Raw genomic sequence first — 23,273 nt, 5'->3', positions numbered from 1 at the left:
ATAATTTTTGATTAATTCATTTTAAGGTTATTTCTTGTTCTTAAGTAATAATGTGACAATAAATATTCATGTGTTTACATCTTTGTGCATCTGCCTGATCCTTTCAGGCAGGTTTCTGGGTATAGAATTGCTGGGTTGGCGAGTGTAGAATGCTTGACTTTTAAAACAGATCCTCTTAGATCAAGAAAAAGCTAAAACAATTACAGGAAGAATTTGAAAAGGCCCATAGGAACGATATTCTGATGTTTCTCTTGTTTCTGTGCTTTCTTTTGTTTGTAACCTTGCATGGTTGTGTAATGGTATTCTTTTTCCCTTTTGTAGTAAGCTGTGCTAGAGCAAAAATGCAATGAAAGAGACACTGGATGAATGAAAAGCCCTGCTTTGCAGCCCCTCAGCATGGCAGGCCTGCAGCTCATGACCCCTGCTTCCTCACCAATGGGTCCTTTCTTTGGACTGCCATGGCAACAAGAAGCAATTCATGATAACATTTATACGCCGAGAAAATATCAGGTACTAATGAGAACACTAATACTGGAGCATTTTCACTAAAATGGAATAAAATTTGCATATAGTTGACACAACTTCTATAAAACTCCTTTACCTTTCTAAGCTTTCCTCTTCTGATTAATTTTCTCATGCCAAATACTTTCGTTCTTAATAGTCATTTTCTTTTCTAACATCTGCTGGGTAATTGATTTGATAGTTTTATTGATGAAATTTCTTATCTTTTTTACCCTGTGAAAACCTCACTGTTCCTGAGTATCTATTTGGGTGTGTCTGTCCTCATAATCTGGGTAGGAATCGAGATTGGTTTGAACACACATAGAGTGTCAGAACTGTGGTTATAGTCTTTTTTTTTTTTAAAAAGAAACAGTATATTTTATTACAGTTGGTCTAAAGTGGTAAATAAGAGTAGCTCAGTATAATAAGCAGTAGTAAAATCATTAATTTTCTTCTTTACTTTGACTTTGCTAATGAATTTTAAATAACCACTTATTTTTCACAAAGTTATAGTGTTTCAGTTGTTCATATCATTCTAGAAAAGTTTCTGTCGCTGTGACAATGATTTTTAAAGAAATTGGAAATGCCATTTCAGCACATTTAGACAGCACAGCTATGTGTAACCGGCATTTTAATGCCTCTGATTATTATTATTAAATAAACATGTAGAAGGTAAGCTTTTTGAAAGGGCAGATTTATTGGAGGGAGATTTTAGAAAACAGTGGAATTTTCTGAATTGAAACAAAACCGAGTTTTTAAAGTTCTGCACTTAGATAAGAAGTGTGTAATCTTTTTTCCCCACTGTGTCTCTAGGTTGAACTGCTTGAAGCAGCTCTGGACCATAATACCATAGTCTGTTTGAACACTGGCTCAGGGAAGACGTTTATTGCAGTGCTGCTCACTAAAGAGCTGTCTTATCAGATCAGGGGAGACTTCAACAGAAGTGGCAGGAGGACGGTGTTCTTGGTCAACTCTGGTAATAAAGCTCTATTTTATCAGATTGTATGGAGGAAATTGGATGAGATCTTACGGTTAAGCAGATTTGCTCTTGGGGTATAAAGTCTTGAAAGAATAGGTTGATGAATAATGTGCTTGTTGAAGCAGAAATATCATTCTGTCTTATTTGTTAACTTTAAATAGTATTTCTCTTAAATGATAGTCATCCTGTTTCATAGATGTTAAACGTTAGCTTTCTTCCTAAATGGAACCGCCTTTAATTCTGGCTCTGCATTTCTTTTGAAGGATTCCTTTTGGAATATAATCTGATCTCAGTAGTTAGTTATTTTGTTTTTAATGTCTTAGTTTCACAAAGTGTATCGTAAGGAGCTTGATTATAGGTAACTTTTTGATTTATGATTTTGCTATACCAGTTGTGGAAAGAAAGTCAGAGGCTTTTTGAAAGTTAGATATTCAGTAAGAGTTTAAAATACAGGTTTTTATGTGTTTGGGGTTATATATTAAAATAAAAGTATAAAATGCGAATATAAACAGCTCAAGTACTAATATAACCGTGTCACTCATTTTTTTCTTTTCCTTTTAGATTGTTTCAGCATGTGATGTTCTCATGTGCTTTAAATACATATCAGTCTGTGTTATTTCTTGGTGATACAATCTGATTTTATTGAAGAAAGCAGGAGGGGTGGATCTGGAGTAGTTGCCTTTCTAGCCTCGAAATTATGTTCTTAGATTGGGGAAAGTCACCTTAAGGAAGGTGATCTAAGACTTTGTAAAGTGAGTGACAGGCGGGGTGGTGAGTATAAGAAGCATATTTTGGAGATAACTGTGAAAGTATGATTTTAAGTTGGCTATGTAAAAAATTGGTGGTTAGATATAATATATAATAATAAGGATTTCCCTTAGCTGTTTAATTAGTAGTTGTCCAGAGAGCCATTTAGGGAAGAGTTCTTGCATTTACGTGGAATATTGTATTTGTAATCAGCAAACCAGGTTGCTCAACAAGTGTCAGCTGTCAGAACTCACTCAGATCTCAAGGTCGGGGAATACTCAAACCTAGAAGTAACTGCATCTTGGACAAAAGAGAAATGGAACCAAGAGTTTACTAAACATCAGGTAAGACTCATAAAGAAATTTCACTTAATAAATCTGTACAAGTCCTTGATTTATAAGATGACCTGAAGCCTTCGTTATGTGAATTAGGTTTGAAGTCTCTACTTTCCAAGTACTTTGTCAGCCTAGAAACTACCCCTCATGCATTTTCTTACTATAGTCTCATCCTAAATCCAAATAAGCTACTCCTTTGTGTTGCTGTTACTGAATAGAAAAGAAACAGCTTTACAGTATGATTTTTTGTTTGAAAAATGCAAATTCCTATGACCTATTTCCATCTTGCAGATAACTTGCTTTCAGAAAGTTTACTCTTGAGTTAAATGCCTTGACATTTCTTGGTTGAGATCTTAGTATTTTTGATGGAGACTTCCTGTAACTTGGCTTCCCTTGTGGCTCAGCTGGTAAAGAATCTGCCTGCAATGAGGGAGACCTGGGTTCGATCCCTCGATTGGGAAGATCCCCTGGAGAAGGAAAAGGTTACCCACTCCATTCTCTGGCCCGAGAATGCTGTGTATAGTCCATGGGGTCAAAAAGAGTCAGACACGACTGAGTGACTGTCACTTCCTGTAACCTAGACGTTTCCATGCCACCAGCTTGTGTTGAGGGCCTTTTACTTGTTGGTGAACCTGAAATGGTTAAGACATGTTTCCTAACTGACCTCAAGCCGTCCCGTGTCTGCTAGTATGTCTTACATATTGGGTTACGCTCTCTTAATAACCCATTTAAAATCCACAGAATGATAAGCCATTAAAAAAACTAAGGAGTCCGTGTCTTCTTCCAGAAAACCCTGTCAATTTGACAGGGAAAAATTGTGTGAATTGTTTTGTGATCTGATAAAACTGACAGGTCTCATCAATCAAATTATGAGGAAGCTGAAAACTTGCAGTAGATTGAGTAGATTTATCATAAAAACGTGGTCTCCATTATCAGTATTTTTTTTTCTTATCTCTTTCCATGTTTTCCTTGTTTTACATCTTGATCCTCAAGTACGAGCTTCCATACATTGGGAATTTTTGTAGTAATTTTTTTGTTGTTGTAATTTTTAATGACGAGTTTCTTAATCCTCACCTAAAATACAGTGGTTCCCTAATCTGATTTCATAGACGTATATCCAGGCAGGTGAATGGCATGTTTGTATACTGACAGCAGTTTTATTTTAGGTTCTCGTTATGACTTGCTATGTCGCCTTGAATGTTTTGAAAAATGGTTACTTATCACTGTCAGACATCAACCTTTTGGTGTTTGATGAATGTCATCTTGCAATCCTAGACCACCCCTACCGAGAAATCATGAGGGTAAGTTTTTAGATTTTATCAGTGTTAATAATGCAGGTCAGATTACTGAGTAAAAGCAGTGTTTTTATTTACCAAAAGCAATTTTAGTTACCACTTTTGGGAACTTGGTTTCAGTGTAGGAATGAGTGACTGAATATTAAACTAACATTCATTCAAATCTGTAATTTATAATATTTATACATTTATAACTTCTAAATCTGTAATAAAAGTTTAAACAATAAAAATCAGTAAATTATGCGATCTGTCATAAGTGAATTGCATAGTCTATCATAGCATATTTAAATGTTCCTTTTGATGAATTGATCTTTTAAGTAAGCTACAGTAAATTCCATACGTGACCATTTTGGTGTTTGTTAGGTCTTTTTGCCATGTTTAATCAGGATGCTGTCTCTTTGGTTGGGGCCTTGCAAAATGAATTCCTCACTGTCAGTATCTTTTGTTACATTAGCTTTGTGAAAATTGTCCATCATGTCCTCGTATTTTGGGACTAACTGCTTCCATTTTAAATGGGAAATGTGATCCAGAGGAATTGGAAGAAAAGATTCAGAAACTGGAGAAAATTCTTAAGAGTAATGCTGAAACTGCAACTGACTTGGTGGTCTTAGACAGGTAAGCACTTAGGATTAACTAGGCTTCAGTGAAACCTGCTGGGATGGTTTGAGGCCTTTGGTTCCATACCGCTTGGAAGACCTAAGAATTCCTTATTAGGACAGTCATCTTCAGATGCAGGAATTGACCCTTGTTTCCAGAAAGCCTAACAGATGGCGGTGTTTCACCCTTAAGAGGGAATGTTGCATACACGTGGGCCCAGCTTGTCTGTTTGTGTTAATGAGGGCTGGGGACTCAGTAGGTGATCTGTGTCCTTTTCTGTCACTGTGCATTTTTTTGTTCTGACCCAAACATCCTACATGATGGTTTGAAAGAACATTAATTTATTTATAGAAATCAGTATTTTACGGTCTGATTGAAAATAATGGGAAACACCCTCTGATTTTGAAAATGGGTGTGAATTTCTGACCTATTTCTAGGTTTGTCTCTTTTTGAGGAGGTTCCTATTTTGAGTTTCATTGAAACATATAACACAGCCTTTGTAATCTAAGTTGGTAGAAGGGAACCTTTATAAATTAGGTTTTTAAATTACAATGACTAATTCAGTTCATATTAAATTATCCTTATATCCTTGTTAGGTACAGCCTTTAACAAGGTTAACGATTACCAAGTGGTGGTTCTTTAAACAGTTACATGAGAGAAGACTTATTTCTCAGATAGTGAAGTTAAATCACACTTGGGTTTTGAGGACTGGCTCCACTAATGTGTGACTTCAAGTGAGTCATTAATTGTCCCTGAGCCTATAAAATAGCATTACCAGTGGTTTCAGGGGACTCTTGGGTGATCAGTTACATTGACATGAAAACACCTTGCAGTGTGCCTGTCACTTGGTAGGAGTTTGGAAAGAGTTCTCTTTGTGAAATGAGAAGAAAAGGTAACATTTCGATTCATGGAAGTCAGATGTGATATGAAATATACCTCTGATGGCCTTTAAGGTGTTTAGGTAAAAAACTGATAGATACTCTATTGTGTTTGGCATCATTACTTAGCTCTCAAAATCTGACTCTTATAAATTCTAGTTGGGAATAATGAACACTGTCATTTTAAACTATATCTTTAATATATTTATTTTCCTTAATCATTACATATGCTTTTAGGATTGTATGTGTTGTCATATTATGAAAGGCATGAAAGATCCAAGGAGTGATACTGTTGTGATTGAAATGTGGGGGAGCTTTCCTTAAGAGGACACATCAAACTATGACTCAGCCCTAAAAAGGAACACATTTGAGTCAGTTCTAGTGAGGTGGATGAACCTAGAGCCTGATAATACAGAGTGAAATAAGTCAGAAAGAGAGAAGAGCAAATACCGTATATTAACACATATATATGGAATCTAGAAAAATGATTACTGATGAACCTATCTGCAGGGCAAGAATAGCAGCTCTGACGGAGAGCACGTAGAGAACAGACTGTGTACACGGCGTGGGAAGGAGAAGGGGGGCGGAGCTGAGCAAGCAGCACTGAAGCACGCACATTGCCGTGTGCAGAGGAATTGCCGTGTGCAGAGGAATTGCCGTGTGCAGAGGAATTGCCGTGTGCAGAGGAATTGCCGTGTGCAGAGGAGGCGGCGGCAGTCCCTGTAACTCAGGGAGCTCCACCCACCGCTCTGTGACAGCCTCGGGCTGGGGGGAGGCTCAGGAGGGAGGGCACGTGCTGATGCGTGTTGCTGTGTGGCAGAGGTCAACACAGTATTGTAAAGCAGTTATCCTCCAGTTAAAAATGAATTAAAAGATTTATTTAAAAACTAAGAAAGTTGACATTTGCAAATGCTAAATGTTTCAAGTAGTTTAGAAACAGATACATTTAATGATAGTACTTCCTCCTCATGATCTCCTCCTGTGTTTCCTATTTCTGGGTCTGAGAAGTAATCATTGTTGAGTGTCTTGTCTATTTTGACAAATTTTCTCATTCTGGGTGATGCCTTAGGGGGCAAAAGGTGAAAGTCTAAACCTAAAAATCAGAATGAAAAACCTGTGATTAACAATGAAGCAACAGAATTCTTTTGACTGTTAGCCTTATGCATTTATTGACACTTAGCGGGCAAATAACAGTCCAGATGGAAGTGGGTACAGCTTGAGGAAGGCCTGTTGGGAGCCTGTGTGTTCTTCCAGTAGTTACACAGCTGAAAAGAGGGAGTTTCTTTTCTGGTTTGGATATGTAATGGATGGTAATGCTGTAGTGAATTTATTGTGGTATTGACGACTTCTGTTTCTGATGTTAAAGATATACTTCTCAGCCATGTGAGATTGTGGTAGACTGTGGACCATTTACTGACAGAAGTGGGCTTTATGAAAGACTGCTGATGGAGTTAGAAGAAGCACTTAATTTTATCAATGACTGTAACATATCTGTACATTCAAAAGAAAGAGATTCTACTTTAATTTCTAAACAGGTAAGCGTATACGAAGTAAGTACAGAGAATATAATAAAAGGCTTCCACACATTTTTAATGTTGAAATGAATTTTCTTTTAATGAGGCTGTTTTATATACATTTTAGTTTAAGGCCTTACCTTCTTGTATCTTTGGACATTTTTCATTGAGTGTATCATATTGGGTTGAGTTTACTGTTACCTGACAGACATTTCTATTATTAAGTGGAGACCTCCCTGGTTTAAGGAGGTGTCATGATTGTTTGAATATAAGAAGTAAGTCCCAGTTGTGTTTTTTTTTTCTTAGTCAGATGAGTTAGTTCCTGATCAAACCCTGAGCTGAAAGAATTCTTCTGTTGTTTCTTTGTATGTAACTGGACATGAGCCCCTCATCTCCGAGTAGGGCAGCTTTGAGAAGTGATTCCTTAGGACAGTGGTCCTCAAAGTGTGGACCCTGGACGAGCAGCATCAGCTTCCCTCTGGAACTTTCTTGACATGCACATGAGGGATCCCACCCTTGACCTGCTGAATCTGAAGCTCTGGGGTGGGAGCCAGCTGTCTGAGATTTGAAGCCCTTCAGTGAATCCTGTTGCTGTTAAAACTTGAGAACCATTGTCCCAGGACAATTTGTCAATTGTCCCAGCCAGCTGTGAATGTTACTACCGTGTGGAATCGAATCCTAATTCTCTCTTGCTAATTTTCTCTGGAGCAGCAGTGCCCAGACTCTCTTCAGCACCTGTCTTCTCATTAAGTCCGTGTTCAACCCAGTGGGTCTTTTATTTGCCTGCAGAACTGGCAGTTACAGCCTCACTATGGAATTACGTTCCAGTCTGCGCTAGGGTTGTAAGTTGTGGCGCTCCGGGGCACAGATACAGCTCAAGGAAAATCATCTTGCTTTTCTTTGATCCCTAAAATAAAATGGCATACTCTGCTGCGTATGCACACACAGTTATATATTCTATTATTTAGTTCCTTGCATATTTACCTGGAAGTAAATGACTTAGTTGTACTTCTGACCACAGCTCCGAGGTTGCTTTATTAACCGTACACAGTTGCGTCTTTTAATTTCTGTCATTTGATTCTTCTCACTGGGGAAACAGAAGGGTGGTTCTGGGCATCTGTATGAAAAAGTAGAGCTTGGAAAGACTGCTGACCCCTCTCCCTAACCTTTTAAGGAATGAACCCCAGTGTTGACATTAGTGGGGTAAATTTATTTTGAAGGGGCAGATTTGAGACAATTGAAGCCCCAGCTGGGCTCCACGTGAAGATGCTGCAGAAGTATTGTTTGGCATTGGAGTCTTTGCCTTTCTTTCTAGATACTCTCAGACTGCCGTGCGGTCCTCGTTGTCCTGGGACCCTGGTGTGCCGATAAAGTAGCTGGAATGATGGTCAGAGAGCTACAGAAACACATCAAACACGAGCAAGAGGAGCTGCACCGGAAGTTTCTGTTGTTCACAGACACTTTCCTAAGGAAAATCCACGCCCTGTGTGAAGAGCACTTCTCACCTGCCTCCCTTGACCTGAAGTTTGTCACTCCTAAAGTAATAAAGCTGCTCGAGATCTTACGCAAGTACAAACCGTACGAGCGGCAGCAGTTTGAAAGCGTGGAGTGGTATAATAATAGGAACCAGGATAATTACGTGTCCTGGAGTGATTCTGAGGATGACGAGGAAGATGAAGAGATTGAAGAGAAAGAGAAGCCAGAGACAAATTTTCCTTCTCCATTTACCAATATTTTGTGTGGAATTATTTTTGTGGAAAGAAGATACACAGCTGTGGTCTTAAACAGGTAACTCTCTTGAGATTAACATTATTTTCCCTGTGGTAGAACAGGCAGCTTTTTGTTCTGTGAAGTGATACCTTGTAATAGCTTTAAGAGCTGGGCAGAAGGCTTAGGGAAGAGTCCTTTACTTGGCACCATCGTCAGAATTCAATGTGTAACGCTATCCTGGGATCGGCAGGATGTTCACATATACAATCGCCTGACTGAGGTTTTGTTCCTAAAGCATGCTAATCTTTTCTAATCCATCTGAAATCGAGTGCAAGTACAGAAAAATTAAGTTGACATTAAAGTAAACCTTCCTCGTTCGGTTATTCAGCTGTTAGATTTAGTTCAGATATTTATTAACCTGTGACTATGGTGTGTTCGGAGAAGGCAATGGCACCCCACTCCAGTACTCTTGCCTGGAAAATCCCATGGACGGAGGAGCCTGGAAGGCTGCAGTCCATGGGGTCGCTGAGGGTAGGACACGACTGAGTGACTTCACTTTCACTTTTCACTCTCATTCATTGCAGAAGGCAATGGCAACCCACTCCAGTGTTCTTGCCTGGAGAATCCCAGGGACGGGGGAGCCTGGTGGGCTGCCGTCTGTGGGGTCACACAGAGTCAGATGAGACTGAAGTGATTTAGCAGCAGCAAGAGCATGGTGTGTTAGTGGAGAAGGAAATGGCAACCCACTCCAGTATTCTTGCCTGGGAAATCCCATGGACAGAGGAGCCTGGCGGGCTACAGTCCACAGGGTCGCAAAGAGTGGGACATGACTCAGCACACACACGTGATGTATTAGGCGTGGTTTTGAGCATTTCACACCACGCTTTCTCCTTCAGGTGATCTTAGGATAAATTTTATCAGGATATTGCTGTGGCTCATTTTTCTGTGTTAGCTTTTTTTCTTAACAAATGCCTATTCAGGTTTGCACATTTGCATACTTGAAAAGCATGTAACAAACTGGGTTTGAAATTTGAATTGGTTCATAGACTACATATTAAAATTTTCTAAATCAGAAGATAATAAAAATGTTCAGGAGAAATTCAGAGAATACTGGCAAAGGTGGCAGTGAATGCCAATTAGGTTGTAAATTTCCACCCTCCCCGCTTCTTCAGTAGAAGTGTATTTCTCCTGAATATAGACCCAACCAAGGAGCTGTGCTTCAAATTTGTGTCACGTGGTCACTTAATGTGTATTTCTTTTGATTTGTGGATGGATGCTCTATTATTTGTAAGGGCCAAAAAGAGTTCTTATTTTGTACTTCAAATTACTTGTTTCTATAAGATCTATTAATTGGCCAAAGTTGATCCCTAAGAACCTTTTCTACAAGTATTGATCTCTGAGGAGAAATTAAACTTTGTTTCCTGAGGTAATTTGGGGTTTAAAAAAAAAAAAAGAACAGCTTCTGACTTGAGAAGGTACTTGGGTAACGAGAAATTGGACTCTGGGGTCGTCATCTGGCGGTTTTCAGTCTGGAAGTTTTCATAGTCATTGGGCCTGATCCTGATGATGGATACGAAGTAAAATAATTTTAGGTAGTGAATTACATTGAAATCAGAAGTTTAAGATTGGAAAGGAACTTCACTGACTAATCCAACTCACTTACTCTTATAAGCAAAAAAAAAAAAAAGAGAGAGAGGAAAGTGTCCGGAGGATCAGTGATTTGCTCTGAGTTAAATTGCCAGCCAGTGGCAGAGACCATTCAAGAATCCTGATATTCTGCCTCCTCGTTTCCACTTCTTTGTATAATCATGATGCCCTTGGGTATCATAGAACGCTAAAAACCAGTGCTTTACCATGGGAAGACTGCCAGGAGACAGTCCAGGGAGTGCACCACTGCCTGGGTTATTTTTTAGAATGGGGGAAAGACATTTTTGGGGTCAGAGAAGTTTTAATGTTGGCACAGTTCTAAGCCGAGTTCTAGACGGACTCCCTGCCCCACACAGGATGGGTTAAGAATTAAGTACATTTTCTGGGGCTTGGAGAGAAGTGGGGGCTTCATTTTCTTCCTTTTTCCCTCTTTTCTACATGTGTTTGTAAGTATGGAGATGAGCCAGTTTCCACGGAAGGAATATTAGCCTGAAAAGGTTTATCAGAAATCAGTGTTACTTCCTGTTGACTTTGAGGATCAGATTAATTGTGATCAACTTTCATAAAATGTGCCTGGAATTTAGTGTTGGATGATGAATCAGGAGTGGTTTGAGGGTTTACTTTATGGGCAGCTAATTAAATGTACAATAGAGGTCTTGTTCCAGTAAGCTTTTTAATAAGCTTAGAAAAACTTCCTGAAATCCAGATTCTTTCCTTCCATCAATTTAATGGGAGGAAAAACCACTCTTCAGCAAACAGTTTCACGGGGGTAGAAGCTATTGTAATACATGGGCAGTTTTCTACTCTCCTAATCAGAAACATAAAAAATAGCTACTTCTGTTGCATGTGTACAGTCTTGGGTTTACAGTTTTTCCTTTGCTTTATATCCTTAAGGCTTTATCGTCTGTAATTTACCTTTTGTATCAGTCAGTCAGTTCAGTTGCTCAGTCGTGTCAGACTCTTTGCGACCCCATGGACTGCAGCATGCCAGGCCTCCCTGTCCATCACCAACTCCCGGAGCTTGCTCAAACTCATGTCCATCGAGTCGGTGATGCCATCCAACCATCTCATCCTCTGTTGTCCACTTCTCCTCCTGCCTTCAGTCTTTCCCAGCGTCAGGGTCTTTTCCAGGGAGTCAGTTCTTTGTATCAGGTGGCCAGAGTATTGGAGTTTTCAGCTTCAGCATCAGTCCTTCCAATGAATATTCAGGGCTGATTTCCTTTAGGCCTGACAGGTTTGATCTCCTTGCTGTCCAAGGGACTCTCAAGAATCTTCTCCAACACCACAGTTCAAAAGCATCAATTCTTCGGCGCTCAGCTTTCTTTATGGTCCAGCTCTCACATCCATATACATGACTCCTGGAAAAACCATAGCTTTGACTATACAGACCTTGTCAGCAAAGTGAGGTCCCTGCTTTTTAATATGCTGTCTAGGTTGGTCATAGCTTTTCTTCCAAGGAACAAGCATCTTTTAAATTTCATGGTTGCAGTCACCATTTGCAGTGATTCTGGACCCCAAGAAAATAAAGTCTGTCACTGTTTCCTTTTTTTCCCTGTCTGTTTGCCATGAAGTGATGGGACCAGATGCCATGATTTTAGTTTTTGAATGTTGAATTTTAAGCCAACTTTTTCACTCTCCTCTTTCACTTTCATCAAGAGGCTGTTTAGTTCCTCTTTGCTTTCTGCCATAAGGGTGGTGTCATCTACGTATCTGAGGTTATTGATATTTCTCCCTGCAGTCTTGATTCCAGCTTGTGCTTTATCCAGCCTGGCATTTTGCATGATGTACTCTGCATGTAAGTTAAATAAACAGGATGACAGTATAGAGCCTTGATGTACTCCTTTCCCAGTTTGGAACCAGTCCATTGTTCACGTCTGGTATGTTTATATAGTTTTAAAATTTCAGAACACTCCATGAGGGAGGAAGATAGATGTTTTTACTCTATCATAGATGAGGAAGATAACAGTTTGTGACTCCCTGAAATAACTCAAGGATCAAGTGGCAGAAAGTGACTTCCACTCTCCAAGTCTCGAGTTCTTTTCACTGTGTGATTTATTAGTATTGTGTGACTTTGGCACTGAACAAACCTGGGTTCATGTCTTCTCTCTATCCCCCATCCCTCCACTCCTTTCTTTTCCCAGTAGCTTTGTCTTCACAGAAAAGTTCCTGGGATGTACTGAGTTCCCTGTACCCATTCTGGGTTTCCCCCATGTCTTAGGTCAGTAGCATCTTACCTTATCAGTGTACGTTTGTTGCAACCAAGAAACTAACATCAGTGTATTACTATTAACTAACTTCTAGACTCTATTGGATTTCCCCAGTTTTCCCATTAATGTCTTCTTTTTAATCCAAGGTGTACCAGAGTTCATTTAGTTTTATTTCCCTAATCCCCTTTGGTCTCCTACGGCTTCTTATTCTTTCCCTGTTTTCGACAACCTTGATGTGAGGAGGACAGGTCAGATATTTTGTAGACTGCCCCTCAGTTTGAATTTGTCTGATGTTTTTCTCAGGATTAGACTGGGTTTTAGCATTTGAAAGAAGGCTGCAGATATGAGGTGCCCTTCTTGTTGCTTTATCTGAGGGGGATTCGTGGTCTCGACACAGAACATCGTGGGTGATGTTAAACTTCATCATGTGATTATGATTTTCATGCACTTGCCCATTTCCTCCACTGTGAAGTTATTATTTTTCTTATTTCTTACTTTATTCTTTGGAAGCAGGTCACCGAAGCTAGTTTATCCTGGGGAGAGAGGAATTCAGCTTCATGCCTGGAGAGGGGCTTCTCTATATGTGTTACTGAAATTCTTCTGTAAGGGAAACATGTCTCTTTTATCCTGTTTATCTGTTTATATTTGTTGACTCACGTTCTTTTATCGCTGTGAACTCGTATTGGTTTATTTTATACCTTGGTTATGATCTGTTGCTGGGTTAGTTTTTTGTATAAGTTATTCCACCCTGGGCCACTGGGGGCTCTTGGAGGTTAGCGCCTGTGTCCTTTTGCCGTGCCCCGATCCTTCTGATTTTTGAACCCTGCCTGACTTTCTGGTACGCCAAGGTGTTCCAGGCTCATCCCGTGTTTTTCTTGCTTCAGCCAGGGAATCAGCCGTTTCTCTGAGGGGCCCTGGTTCTTTTCATCTTTACTCACTTTTTAGGTGTGTATTCTGTGCAAGTTATTTCACTTTTTAGAGCCTCAACATCTTCATCTATAAGATAGTAATATACCTCCCTTTCTTACTGAGTCATTAGTGAGAGACACTGTATACAAACACCACAGTCTTACCGCCTGACGTTGTACTCGGGGAGGCTGTGTGCACGCACAGGGTGGGCCTGTGCCGGCCACGGTGAGGAAGGTTAGAGATGGAGGGTAAGCACCAACTCTTTCAGTTTTTACAGTAAATTATGTCTGCTGAATGTGATTGTATTTATAAACTCTTACATTTTTATGTCTGCTGAATATTATACAATTGGCCGTTGAATTTTAATATTTTTTAAGTTATGTTTTCTTAGTAGTTAATTTTCATGGAATTTTACAGAAATATTGGTTTCAGGTAAATTTGAAAACAGGAAAAAAAAAAATCACTTCCTTGCTAGAGATTGTTTGAGGTGCTCTAGTGAGTGTCTGCTGCGCTAGAGAGCAGCTTTCTTTATCAGACAGCTTGCTTGTGGAGCAACTCACAGAAACTCAGTGTAAACTTAAAAGGAACGAGATTCCGCCCTAGCAGTTCTGCGGTGCCATGAAATCTCTGGGCAGATAGTGTAGTCCTGATTAATACAAGTGCCCTGACAACAGTAGACCTCGCTTTGTTTTTCTGGAAGCCCATAGCTTTGTCTGTAGGGATTCCTTAAACGTATCTGATAGAGAAATGTTTGCTTTTTAAACATTGTGAGCGTCAGTATGTAGCATTTAATTGCTGCTTACAAGGGACTTTGTCATTGAATGTGCTCGTTGTTTCTTCCGTTCCCCGCAGTCCTGATGAGAGTCTCATTAAGGAGAAATAAAAGTACTCTTGGTGCTTCCAATTCTCAGCTAGTTGAAGTCTGCCAGATTTATTATTTTAGGCAAATTAAGATACATTCTCTGCCTAATTAGGAGTAACTGGAAATGCATTTTTAAACCTCTGTTTTGTTCAAATTGATGCTTGTTTACATAAACTAAAGTTTGGAAGTACGTATTACTTCTACAATAATTGATTTCATATTTTAGATGTTGGGGCATGCAGTTTGCATGTAACACTGTTTTCTGTTACTGACATCATAAGTTCATAATAACAAATCTTTGAACATATTAAAGAACTTTCTGATTTTGAACATTTTAAGTACTTGAACTATAGCGCAGACTCTCAAAGTAACCTAGGCATGCCAGTGTTTTACTGATTTGGAGGCAGGAAGATATTCTAGATGGCCACTCAAGGTTTCTCCCAGGGCTTTGATATTAGTCTGTTTCATGTACTTATTAAAAAAAAAAAAGAAAAGAATGGTTTGACTTAAAAAATGCAGTTTTCTATTAGGAATTTGTGCTACGTTGTATGACTTCAGAGGAACCATATGGGATCACTTAGGTCAGGTGTGGAACCATTTATCCTGTGTGCTGAGTTTTCCAATGTGGATATTTCCAAAATAGCTGTAATGGTAACACTAACTGTTAACCTTCTGCACCCATGTAACGTGAGCCTGTCCCGTAGCTCTTTTTCATTTTGTAGCCAAGGGCCCGTTTTCAGGGACAAGCTTTCTGGGTTGTTAGAGAGGAGCAGGCAGGAAGGGGTACAAGCTCAAGATCCTATCCTCTTTCCTGCCTAGATGGGAGGGGAGTTATCTCAGCCTTGCAGGGAGGCAAGCTCTGTCAGCCTTGCAGGACTGAAGCTCAGTGGCCTTTCATGCAGAACTGTGGTCAGTGGCCGTCAGCAGGGCCACAGAGTGTTGGGAATGGAGATGCTTATCAGTGGATGGAGGCTTTCCTTGCCCTGGAGCCCTCCTTCCAGGGGGACAGGACACTGGGGTAAACCGAACAGAAATAACACGCTTCTTTCTTTGCACGTGCAGCTAGGACTCTTACTACACGGAGAGAGAAGAGAATGAAGTTTCCCTTGGGGTGTTTGGTACTTAACTCTGCGTAAGCTTGGTTATAGAGACGGGCATGACCACTGCCGCAAGTTGTGCGTGCGCTTAGGGAAGCGTGTTTTGGAGAGAGAGTGTGTGTGGCTTTTTCATTATAAGGCTTGGCCTAAAGCCAGAACACATGAAGAGCCCATGTTTCTCTCTGCCTAGCGCTGTCGCTTCCCAGGCCACGTTTCTGTGAAGGTCATTACTGCCAAATTAGAAAGTTTGAGGGACTGTGACCATTTCGTTCACCCGTGTCGTGTAAATCAACCCTGTCTTTGGTGTTCTAAGTATTTGGTGCACAGGTTGACACAAAGAGTGACGGTGATTTCTTTTTAAGCTAGTTGGGGGGGGAAATACCAAGACTGTTTTGTTAGGTATGTTGGCAAAAAAAACCCTGTATTTCCATTTTAGGAGAGACCTTACAAACAAAAGTTTAAATTTTTTTCCCTCAGCAGTGCTTAACTTTCAAATGTGTATAATTTTCTTAGATTGATAAAGGAAGCTGGCAAACAAGATCCAGAGCTGGCTTACATCAGCAGCAATTTTATAACTGGACATGGCATTGGAAAGAATCAGCCTCGGAACAAACAGATGGAAGCGGAATTCAGAAAACAGGAAGAGGTAAGCTAAGTGAAAATAGTTTTACAGTAACAGTTTTCAGAACATATATAAACTCTGCCTATAGGAACCCCCTCTCTTTATAGTTCCTCTACATTTTTTTGGTGATATACAGTACTCATAAACAGAGACTCACTGTTTCCCTTGAGGTAGTCGAACGATGATTCTCATGTGTAGAATTAGAATACCTGTCTGGTAAATCAATCTTGTGTCTTAATTGCCATCAGCCATTTTATTTTCCTTTATGGGGCTGAGGACACACAGCTACGTTTCATAGAAGAAGACAGCTCGTGTAAATATAACTCTTGCTGACTTGTTACGATTCTGAAGCAACAAACTGAATTTTTTTTTTCCTAGAACGTATTTTGTTTGCTGTTGAAAGTCCTACCTTGGTTGACTATTTTAAAAACGACAATATATTTTAAAGATTTTTGGTTTAATTTTTTTCATGCTTTTTATTCAAGATTTGATATAGGAAATAGCACTGTAAAGATGATAAAACCTAACATAGTGTTCCTGGCTTGCAAATAAAAACTTTTTATGTAAAATTTGTTGTTGAAGTTAAAAGTAGCAGCATAATTCATGTCGAAGTCATTTTTCTTTGATAATACTCCAAGTTTGGGGAGTTCAGTAGCCAGAGTCTTGACAGGTCAGTCTAAAACCCAGCTTAATTTCTTATTTAACTTACGCTGAATTGGGAAATGATGTTACCTTAAATCTAGTATGAAAAAAAAATTTCACTTAAAAAAAAATCATTTCTGATCCCTTAAATTAAGTGTGTCCCAGGATGTCAGAAAATAAGTGATGCTTTGCTTGTAGATTTTAATTCCAAGTGATTTAGGGATTTTAGTGATGGAGTTTTGACATCTTTGGAGGGATGTTGGCATAGGCTCACAGACACAGGTCCCATAGGGAGGCTTAGCATATCAACAGGATTTCAGAGGTGAATTCACTTGGTCACTCCGTTGTTTCTTAAAGAAGCCAGTGTCTTTAGCCGGAAGACTGTGATTTGTCCCTGGGTGCTTCTCTAAAGTAGAAAGGCACTTTGATTTTTTCAAGTTATGTTCAGCTGAAAATGTCTTTAAATCAGAGTTTCTTTGCCCAAATGTTCATGGCATCTCGAGTTTTGTGTGATACTGTCATTGTTTTTAGCCTGGCCTGGATTAAGAGTGCTTAGAGTATTGTCACAAATGACAGCTGTCCCTTTATTTTACCATCCTCTTCTCTTTGGAAAGTTTGTTAGAATTCCTTTTCCTGGCGGATTTTTTTTTCAGGTCCTTAGGAAATTTCGAGCACATGAAACCAACCTGCTTATTGCAACAAGTATTGTGGAAGAGGGTGTTGACATACCGAAATGCAACTTGGTGGTTCGTTTTGATCTGCCCACAGAGTATCGATCCTATGTTCAGTCTAAGGGAAGAGCGAGGGCACCCATCTCTAATTATGTAATGTTAGCAGATACAGATAAAATAAAGAGTTTTGAAGAAGACCTTAAAACATACAAAGCTATTGAAAAGGTAAGATTCACATGTTATCTGTAAGTTATTCTTATGCATACAGAAATAATAAAAACAGTTGTTATCTTCAGAGAATAGTCTCAACAGAGGTGTGCACTGGGTACATTATTAGACAGTTGAGAGTAATTGCACAGAGCCAGCAGTATTTTGCAATAAAATGGCAGTGAAAATGGTCATATAGGTTATTGGGGAAGATTAGGAAGTATACTGTTCACATGGACGGTGTCGTCCTAGTTGACTTGAGTTGCGGAGTGGTTTGAGAGTGATGACATAGCTCAGATACTCATGTAAGACTGGCGATCACTTGTGTGCTGGTAGGTAGGGGTAGTTCAGGGTCTTGTTCCCTGGATGGGGACATCTCCATCTGACTGGCGCTGGGAAGGATGCATGGGGAAAATTGTCTGCAGCAGGTGACTGTGGAGTATTGAGGTATGTTTAGGAGAGAGAGAGATTTCGTGTTGAGAGCTTTTTCGTAGGTTCAGAGGCAGACAGCTAGTGGCAGGAAAGGCATTTGTTCTCATAATCTCTGTTCTGAAACTGTTCAGATCTTGCGAAACAAATGTTCCAAGTCGGTTGATACCGGGGAGGCCGACACGGAGCCCGTGGTGGACGATGACGATGTGTTCCCACCGTACGTGCTGAGGCCTGAGGACGGTCCTCGCGTCACGATCAACACGGCCATTGGGCACGTCAACAGGTACGGCCGCAGGCCACGTGGTAGCTAACCTGTGAGAATCGTGAGATTTCGGTCTGACTCTGTAAGCGTTGTGTTGTTCACCATCTGCAAGCAATAACTAGTCTCTCCGTTTATGGCCTGTGATGCCTCAGTGACAGAAAGAAAGACAAGTTGTTTTATTCTGTTCATGGTTTTTTTGGTCAGAATGCAGAGCTAGTATTGTGCAGAAATAAGTGTTTCTGGCCTTGCAGCATCGCGGCCCATTCCGTGCCCTCCTTGTATCATCTGTTCCCCGCCAGGTTGGCTTTGTGTCCCGGCCCCCTCCCTGCTCAGGCTAAGCTTCCTCAGGGTCGGCTTCCTGCCCCGTGTTCCTTGTGCTGTTGTGGGCCGGCCCGGTTGTTCTCCTGCCCTCCTTGGGTGAACACTGGGCCCACTGCTGATGCCTGCCTTGCACAGGCCCCCGTAATTGTTGGCGATCATTACGGAACAAACGGCGGTTCATTCTTTAATGGATTCTACACTGTCCAGTCATAGTACAGATCTATATGGCTGTTGATACTCAAGTTATCAATTTTAATAAAAATTAAAGTTGTTTAGTTCCTTAGCTGCCCTTGCTGCAGTTCAAGAGCTCAGTGGCTTCCCTGTTGAACAGCACAGATACAGAACATCATCTCACAGCTTTTTTTATATGTTTATATATAAACATACATATAGTCCCATCTTATTGAAAGTTTGAAGCAGCGATGCTGAAACCACGCATAGAAATACCTATTCAGTAGAGGGGAAGAGGAACATAAAAAACCAAACTATAGAATGTGAATATCAGATTTTTTCCTTCCGTTTCTCAGTTGCAGACTTAGCGTCACCATTTCTTTTTTTTTTTTCCCCCACAGATACTGTGCTAGATTACCAAGTGATCCGTTTACTCATCTGGCTCCTAAATGTAGAACCCGAGAGTTGCCTGATGGTACATTTTATTCAACTCTTTATCTGCCAATTAACTCACCTCTTCGAGCCTCCATTGTTGTAAGTTTAGAAAAAGAAATGATTGTGCCTTAAAGTTAATGTCATTAATGGATTTGTTTTCAGCTTCTCTAAGGCTGTTCAAGTTATAGGTAAATTTGGCTTTAAATCTACTTTTAAAAGTACATTTAGAAATCTCTTTTGTAGTCAACTACATGTTCGAGTCTTCAGTAGACTATATATATGTAATTTGTAGACTCTCAGAATTAGTCTAGACTACCTCTGAAGATTCCTCTAAAATCTTAAAATCTTACTACTCTGAACATTTCTGGCAGCATCATTCACGTACGGCTTTAGATCCTTACAGTGACACTGCTGCTGCTGCTAAGTCGCTTCAGTCATGTCCGATTCTGTGCGACCCCGTAGACGGCAGCCCACCAGGCTCTGCCGTCCCTGGGATTCTCCAGGCAAGAACACTGGAGTGGGTTGCCATTTCCTTCTCCAGTGCATGAAAGTGAAAAGTGAAAGTGAAGTCACTCAGTCGTGCCCAACTCTCAGCGACCCCATGGACTGCAGCCTACCAGGCTCCTCCGTCCGTGGGATTTTCCAGGCAAGAGTACTGGAGTGGGGTGCCATTGCCTTCTCCTTACAGTGACACAGAATTCATTAAATATAGTTGGGCTGTTCTAGTTATTTTGTTGTTGATTGGAAAAAGTAGACTTTTACACAGTTGCTGTCCTTGGTCTCAATGCTGATATATTAAATTCTTACTGAAATTTAAATTCATCAAGATTGTAAACTCTTTATAACTGGTATAGGTTTTACTGGGCAGGATTTTGAAAGATGGCTTTTCAAATATAGACAATAGGACTTTTTAAAACTGGCTGATGCTTTTCACAATGAAGAACTAGTAAATTTCAGCTTTCAAGACACTAGGGCAGAGGTTTCGTCTGTGTTTTATGCGCCAATGGTACTCCAGCTCCATGCATATACTGTGGACATGTCTTTTTTTGTTACTTCCAGGGTCCCCCAATGAGCTGCATTCGATTGGCTGAAAGAGTCGTGGCTCTCATTTGCTGTGAAAAACTGCACAAAATTGGTAAGTGTGTGTGAAAAACACATGTAGATAAAAATTAAGTTAAAAACATTGTATAACAAAAGCACCTCAGGGGCTTTATGGGTCTCCAGGATTTTGCAGGCCGTGAATGCCTTGCTCTTGGTGCTCTTGGGGAGGATAGATGTAAGTGTGATGTAGCTTGAAGACCCTGTAAGATGGAAGAGCTCTGTTTTTCACAGCTGAGCAGCTGTGATTTATTTGCTCTCATTTCTAACTCCTTTTAAATATATAAATGTAATAAGGTCTTCTGACTATTGAATCGTGAACGTTTATGTTTTGTGTTTTAATGTACTGGTTTCTCAAATTAGTCTATATTTGTGTACAGATGAAAGCTTTTGTAAAAATGGGTGGACTTGTTTTCCGGTGGCATTCGTAAAAGGATGATCTGATACTGTTTTCCTGTTTACATGTTTTTGTTTTTGAGTCTTAAAACCGAGTTTATAGTCCTCATCATACTGAATATATGGATGTCACAGTAGAGTCGGCCTTCAGTTATCGCATCTGATTACGTTGTTGCTGTTAAAAGCACAGATGCTTTAGTCTTTGTGATTTGTCCAGTTGTTTCCCAGCACAGAACTGCTGATTAATTAGGCAAAATCAGGACTGAGTATTTTATTACAAAATCACGTTCCTTCTCTTTACATTTCTTAGGTGAACTGGATGACCATTTGATGCCCGTTGGAAAGGAGACTGTTAAATATGAGGAGGAGCTGGATCTGCACGATGAAGAGGAGACTAGTGTTCCAGGAAGACCGGGCTCCACGAAGCGAAGGCAGTGCTACCCGAAAGCAGTTAGTATTGGGTAGAGCCGCACACAAACCTAGCCTTCCTGACTTTCTGTTGCTTGCGGTACCAGGCCCAGACTCCTCTGCCTGGCGTCCCAAACCCGTGTAACTCCGCCCAGCCCGCCTCAGCTCGCCTCCCTGCCTCGCTCGCAGCTCCTCTCACCGCAGCCCCTTCACTGTTACTTGTACAGTGTGTGCTCTTTCTCACTTCGGGCATCGCTTTTGTTTTTCTTCTCAAAAGGATCCTTGTGTTTATCACATTCTGTCCGGAATGAGTTAATGTCACTTAAAGAGACGTTCTTTGTTTCATTCACTTTAGTGGCCAGGTCCCCACTCTACCTTACACTGGGGACTAAGACCTCGAGAGTATGCGTGCTAAAACAGACGCATGCCCGTACAGGGTGAGGGGCACGCAGCAGGCGTGAGCGCGGTGGCTTGTCAGGAGTCAGGGCGTGGCCTGACTAGTAATAGCTTTTCCAGTGTGTCGTGTGTAGCTGGATCTGTGGCTTTCTAGCTGTAACCATACGGGGCTGGAGTACTTATTTTAAAAATACTAGTCAATATTTTTACCTTATTAAACCCCCAAACAAAAGCAGAAATTTGCTGTGTACTTTGATCTTAGCTTAAATATGATTCTTTTTATTTATTTTTTGCAGTTTTATTGAGTTTTTACTTTTTAAAAAAAGTTTGCACCCAGCTAAGCATTTTCAAGATTCAAAATCATGTCACTTTTTCAAAAATCAGAAATTAAGTTATCCGATTTTCTGAACTGCTTATTTTCTCATATCCAGTTTTCTTATTCTAACATTACCCTAGAGGTTCCTGGGCTAGTTTCATGTGACAAACGTGACCACTAATAAGTGTTTCGAGAAGCATAGTACGGCTTTGCATCCTGTGTGATTAATAGGTGCATTCTGTACTGTCTGATACTCTAGGAACTATATCTCTTAGCCAGCATTTCTGCACCTTTTAAGTACAGATGTAATTATTTTTTATATTATTGAGGCTTAGAAACTGTAGACTATTGAGTGGGGTTGTACGAATATTAGAAGTTTAGAAACTTAGTTTAGTTTAAATTGAGCCTTGGAAACTGTAGACTATTGGGTGGGGTTGTATGACAATTAGAAGTTTAGAAACTTAGTTTAGTTTAAGTCATAGTTTACTCCTTTAATCAGACAGCCATTAAAAATAGTACTGACTTGTATTGACCCTGAAAGATATTCTCATTGTAGTAACTAGAGGTAAAAATTGGTGAATCGTCTTTGTTTTATGGTTCCGTTTGTAATGAAAAATATGTATGTGTATATATTTATGTGCATTTATTCTGGAATGTATACATTTATTCCAGAAAAGTCTGGAAGATGATATGGTATGTGACAGTGATGCTAAAGTTATCTGAGTTTCAGGATTATGTAGGATTTTTAAAAACTTGGCTACTTTTATTTTCTGATATTCAACAGTGAGTAAAGACTAAGAAACCCGGGGAAGAAAGGAGTTTGTTCTCTAGTCAGAAGAAATAGGTCAAATGAAAAGTTGCTGTTTAGTTGCTAAGTTGTGTTCCAACTCTTTTGCAACCCATGGACTTTAACCCATCAGGCTCCTCTGTCTGTGGGATTTCCCAGGCAAGAATACTGGAGTGGGTAGCCATTCCCTTCTTCAGGGGATCTTTCTGATCCAGGGATTGAACCCTTGTCTCCTGCATTGGTGGGTGGATTCTTTACTATTGAGCCACCAGGGAAGCCCACGTCAAATGAATAGTATTGTGTTAGAAGACCCTGCGGCGTTTGATGGTTTTGAATACCTCTCCAGTGAGGTTAAGTAAATGAGGAGGTCTCCTGCCTTGGGTCTTAGTTTCCTCTCATCAGCTTTTAGTAAAGCCAGGGAAAAAATTTGTTTTCTTGCCAACATCTGGAAAACAGGTGAGTACGCTTGCACTTGTTGCCTGCATTTTTCTTTCCACTCCCAGATCCCCGAATGTTTGAGGGAGAGCTACCCCAAGCCCGGTCAGCCCTGTTACCTGTACGTGATCGGCATGGTCCTGACGACGCCTTTACCTGATGAGCTCAACTTCAGAAGGCGGAAGCTCTACCCCCCCGAGGACACCACAAGATGCTTTGGAATACTGACAGCCAAGCCCATACCTCAGGTGGACATTTCCTAGTGGCCTTTTCTGTTGGACTGTCTTTGTGTTTTTTTTTTTTTTTTTTTAAAGGAAAAGAGACTTTAAAAGTAACTGTCTTTTGTTACCTCAGAATGGTCACAGTTTTACAATTGGAAGTGTCTCTTCTGTTCCC

The 23,273-nt window shown here is 40.2% G+C and overlaps 1 protein-coding gene across 2 annotated transcripts in view; it reads left to right on the top strand.

Annotated features, from left to right (window-relative positions):
- Positions 1–366: 366 nt before the first annotated feature.
- The window catches only part of DICER1 (dicer 1, ribonuclease III), a 40,864-nt gene continuing 17,957 nt past the window's right edge, over positions 367–23,273 (top strand). For both annotated transcript variants that reach the window (XM_068991242.1, XM_068991241.1), the window contains exons 1-14: positions 367–510; positions 1,315–1,477; positions 2,441–2,571; positions 3,729–3,863; positions 4,312–4,472; positions 6,699–6,867; positions 8,162–8,634; positions 15,792–15,924; positions 17,196–17,438; positions 17,984–18,135; positions 19,008–19,140; positions 20,101–20,176; positions 20,846–20,985; positions 22,946–23,125. In XM_068991242.1, the coding sequence (XP_068847343.1) occupies positions 367–510; positions 1,315–1,477; positions 2,441–2,571; positions 3,729–3,863; positions 4,312–4,472; positions 6,699–6,867; positions 8,162–8,634; positions 15,792–15,924; positions 17,196–17,438; positions 17,984–18,135; positions 19,008–19,140; positions 20,101–20,176; positions 20,846–20,985; positions 22,946–23,125 (2,433 nt within the window). The remainder of the gene's footprint in view (positions 511–1,314; positions 1,478–2,440; positions 2,572–3,728; positions 3,864–4,311; positions 4,473–6,698; positions 6,868–8,161; positions 8,635–15,791; positions 15,925–17,195; positions 17,439–17,983; positions 18,136–19,007; positions 19,141–20,100; positions 20,177–20,845; positions 20,986–22,945; positions 23,126–23,273) is intronic.

Source organism: Capricornis sumatraensis, chromosome 19, assembly GCF_032405125.1.
Source record: "Capricornis sumatraensis isolate serow.1 chromosome 19, serow.2, whole genome shotgun sequence".
NCBI lineage: Eukaryota > Metazoa > Chordata > Mammalia > Artiodactyla > Bovidae > Capricornis > Capricornis sumatraensis.
The sequence above is the reverse complement of the archived record's forward strand: the minus strand, read 5'-3'. Positions and strand labels throughout refer to the sequence as shown.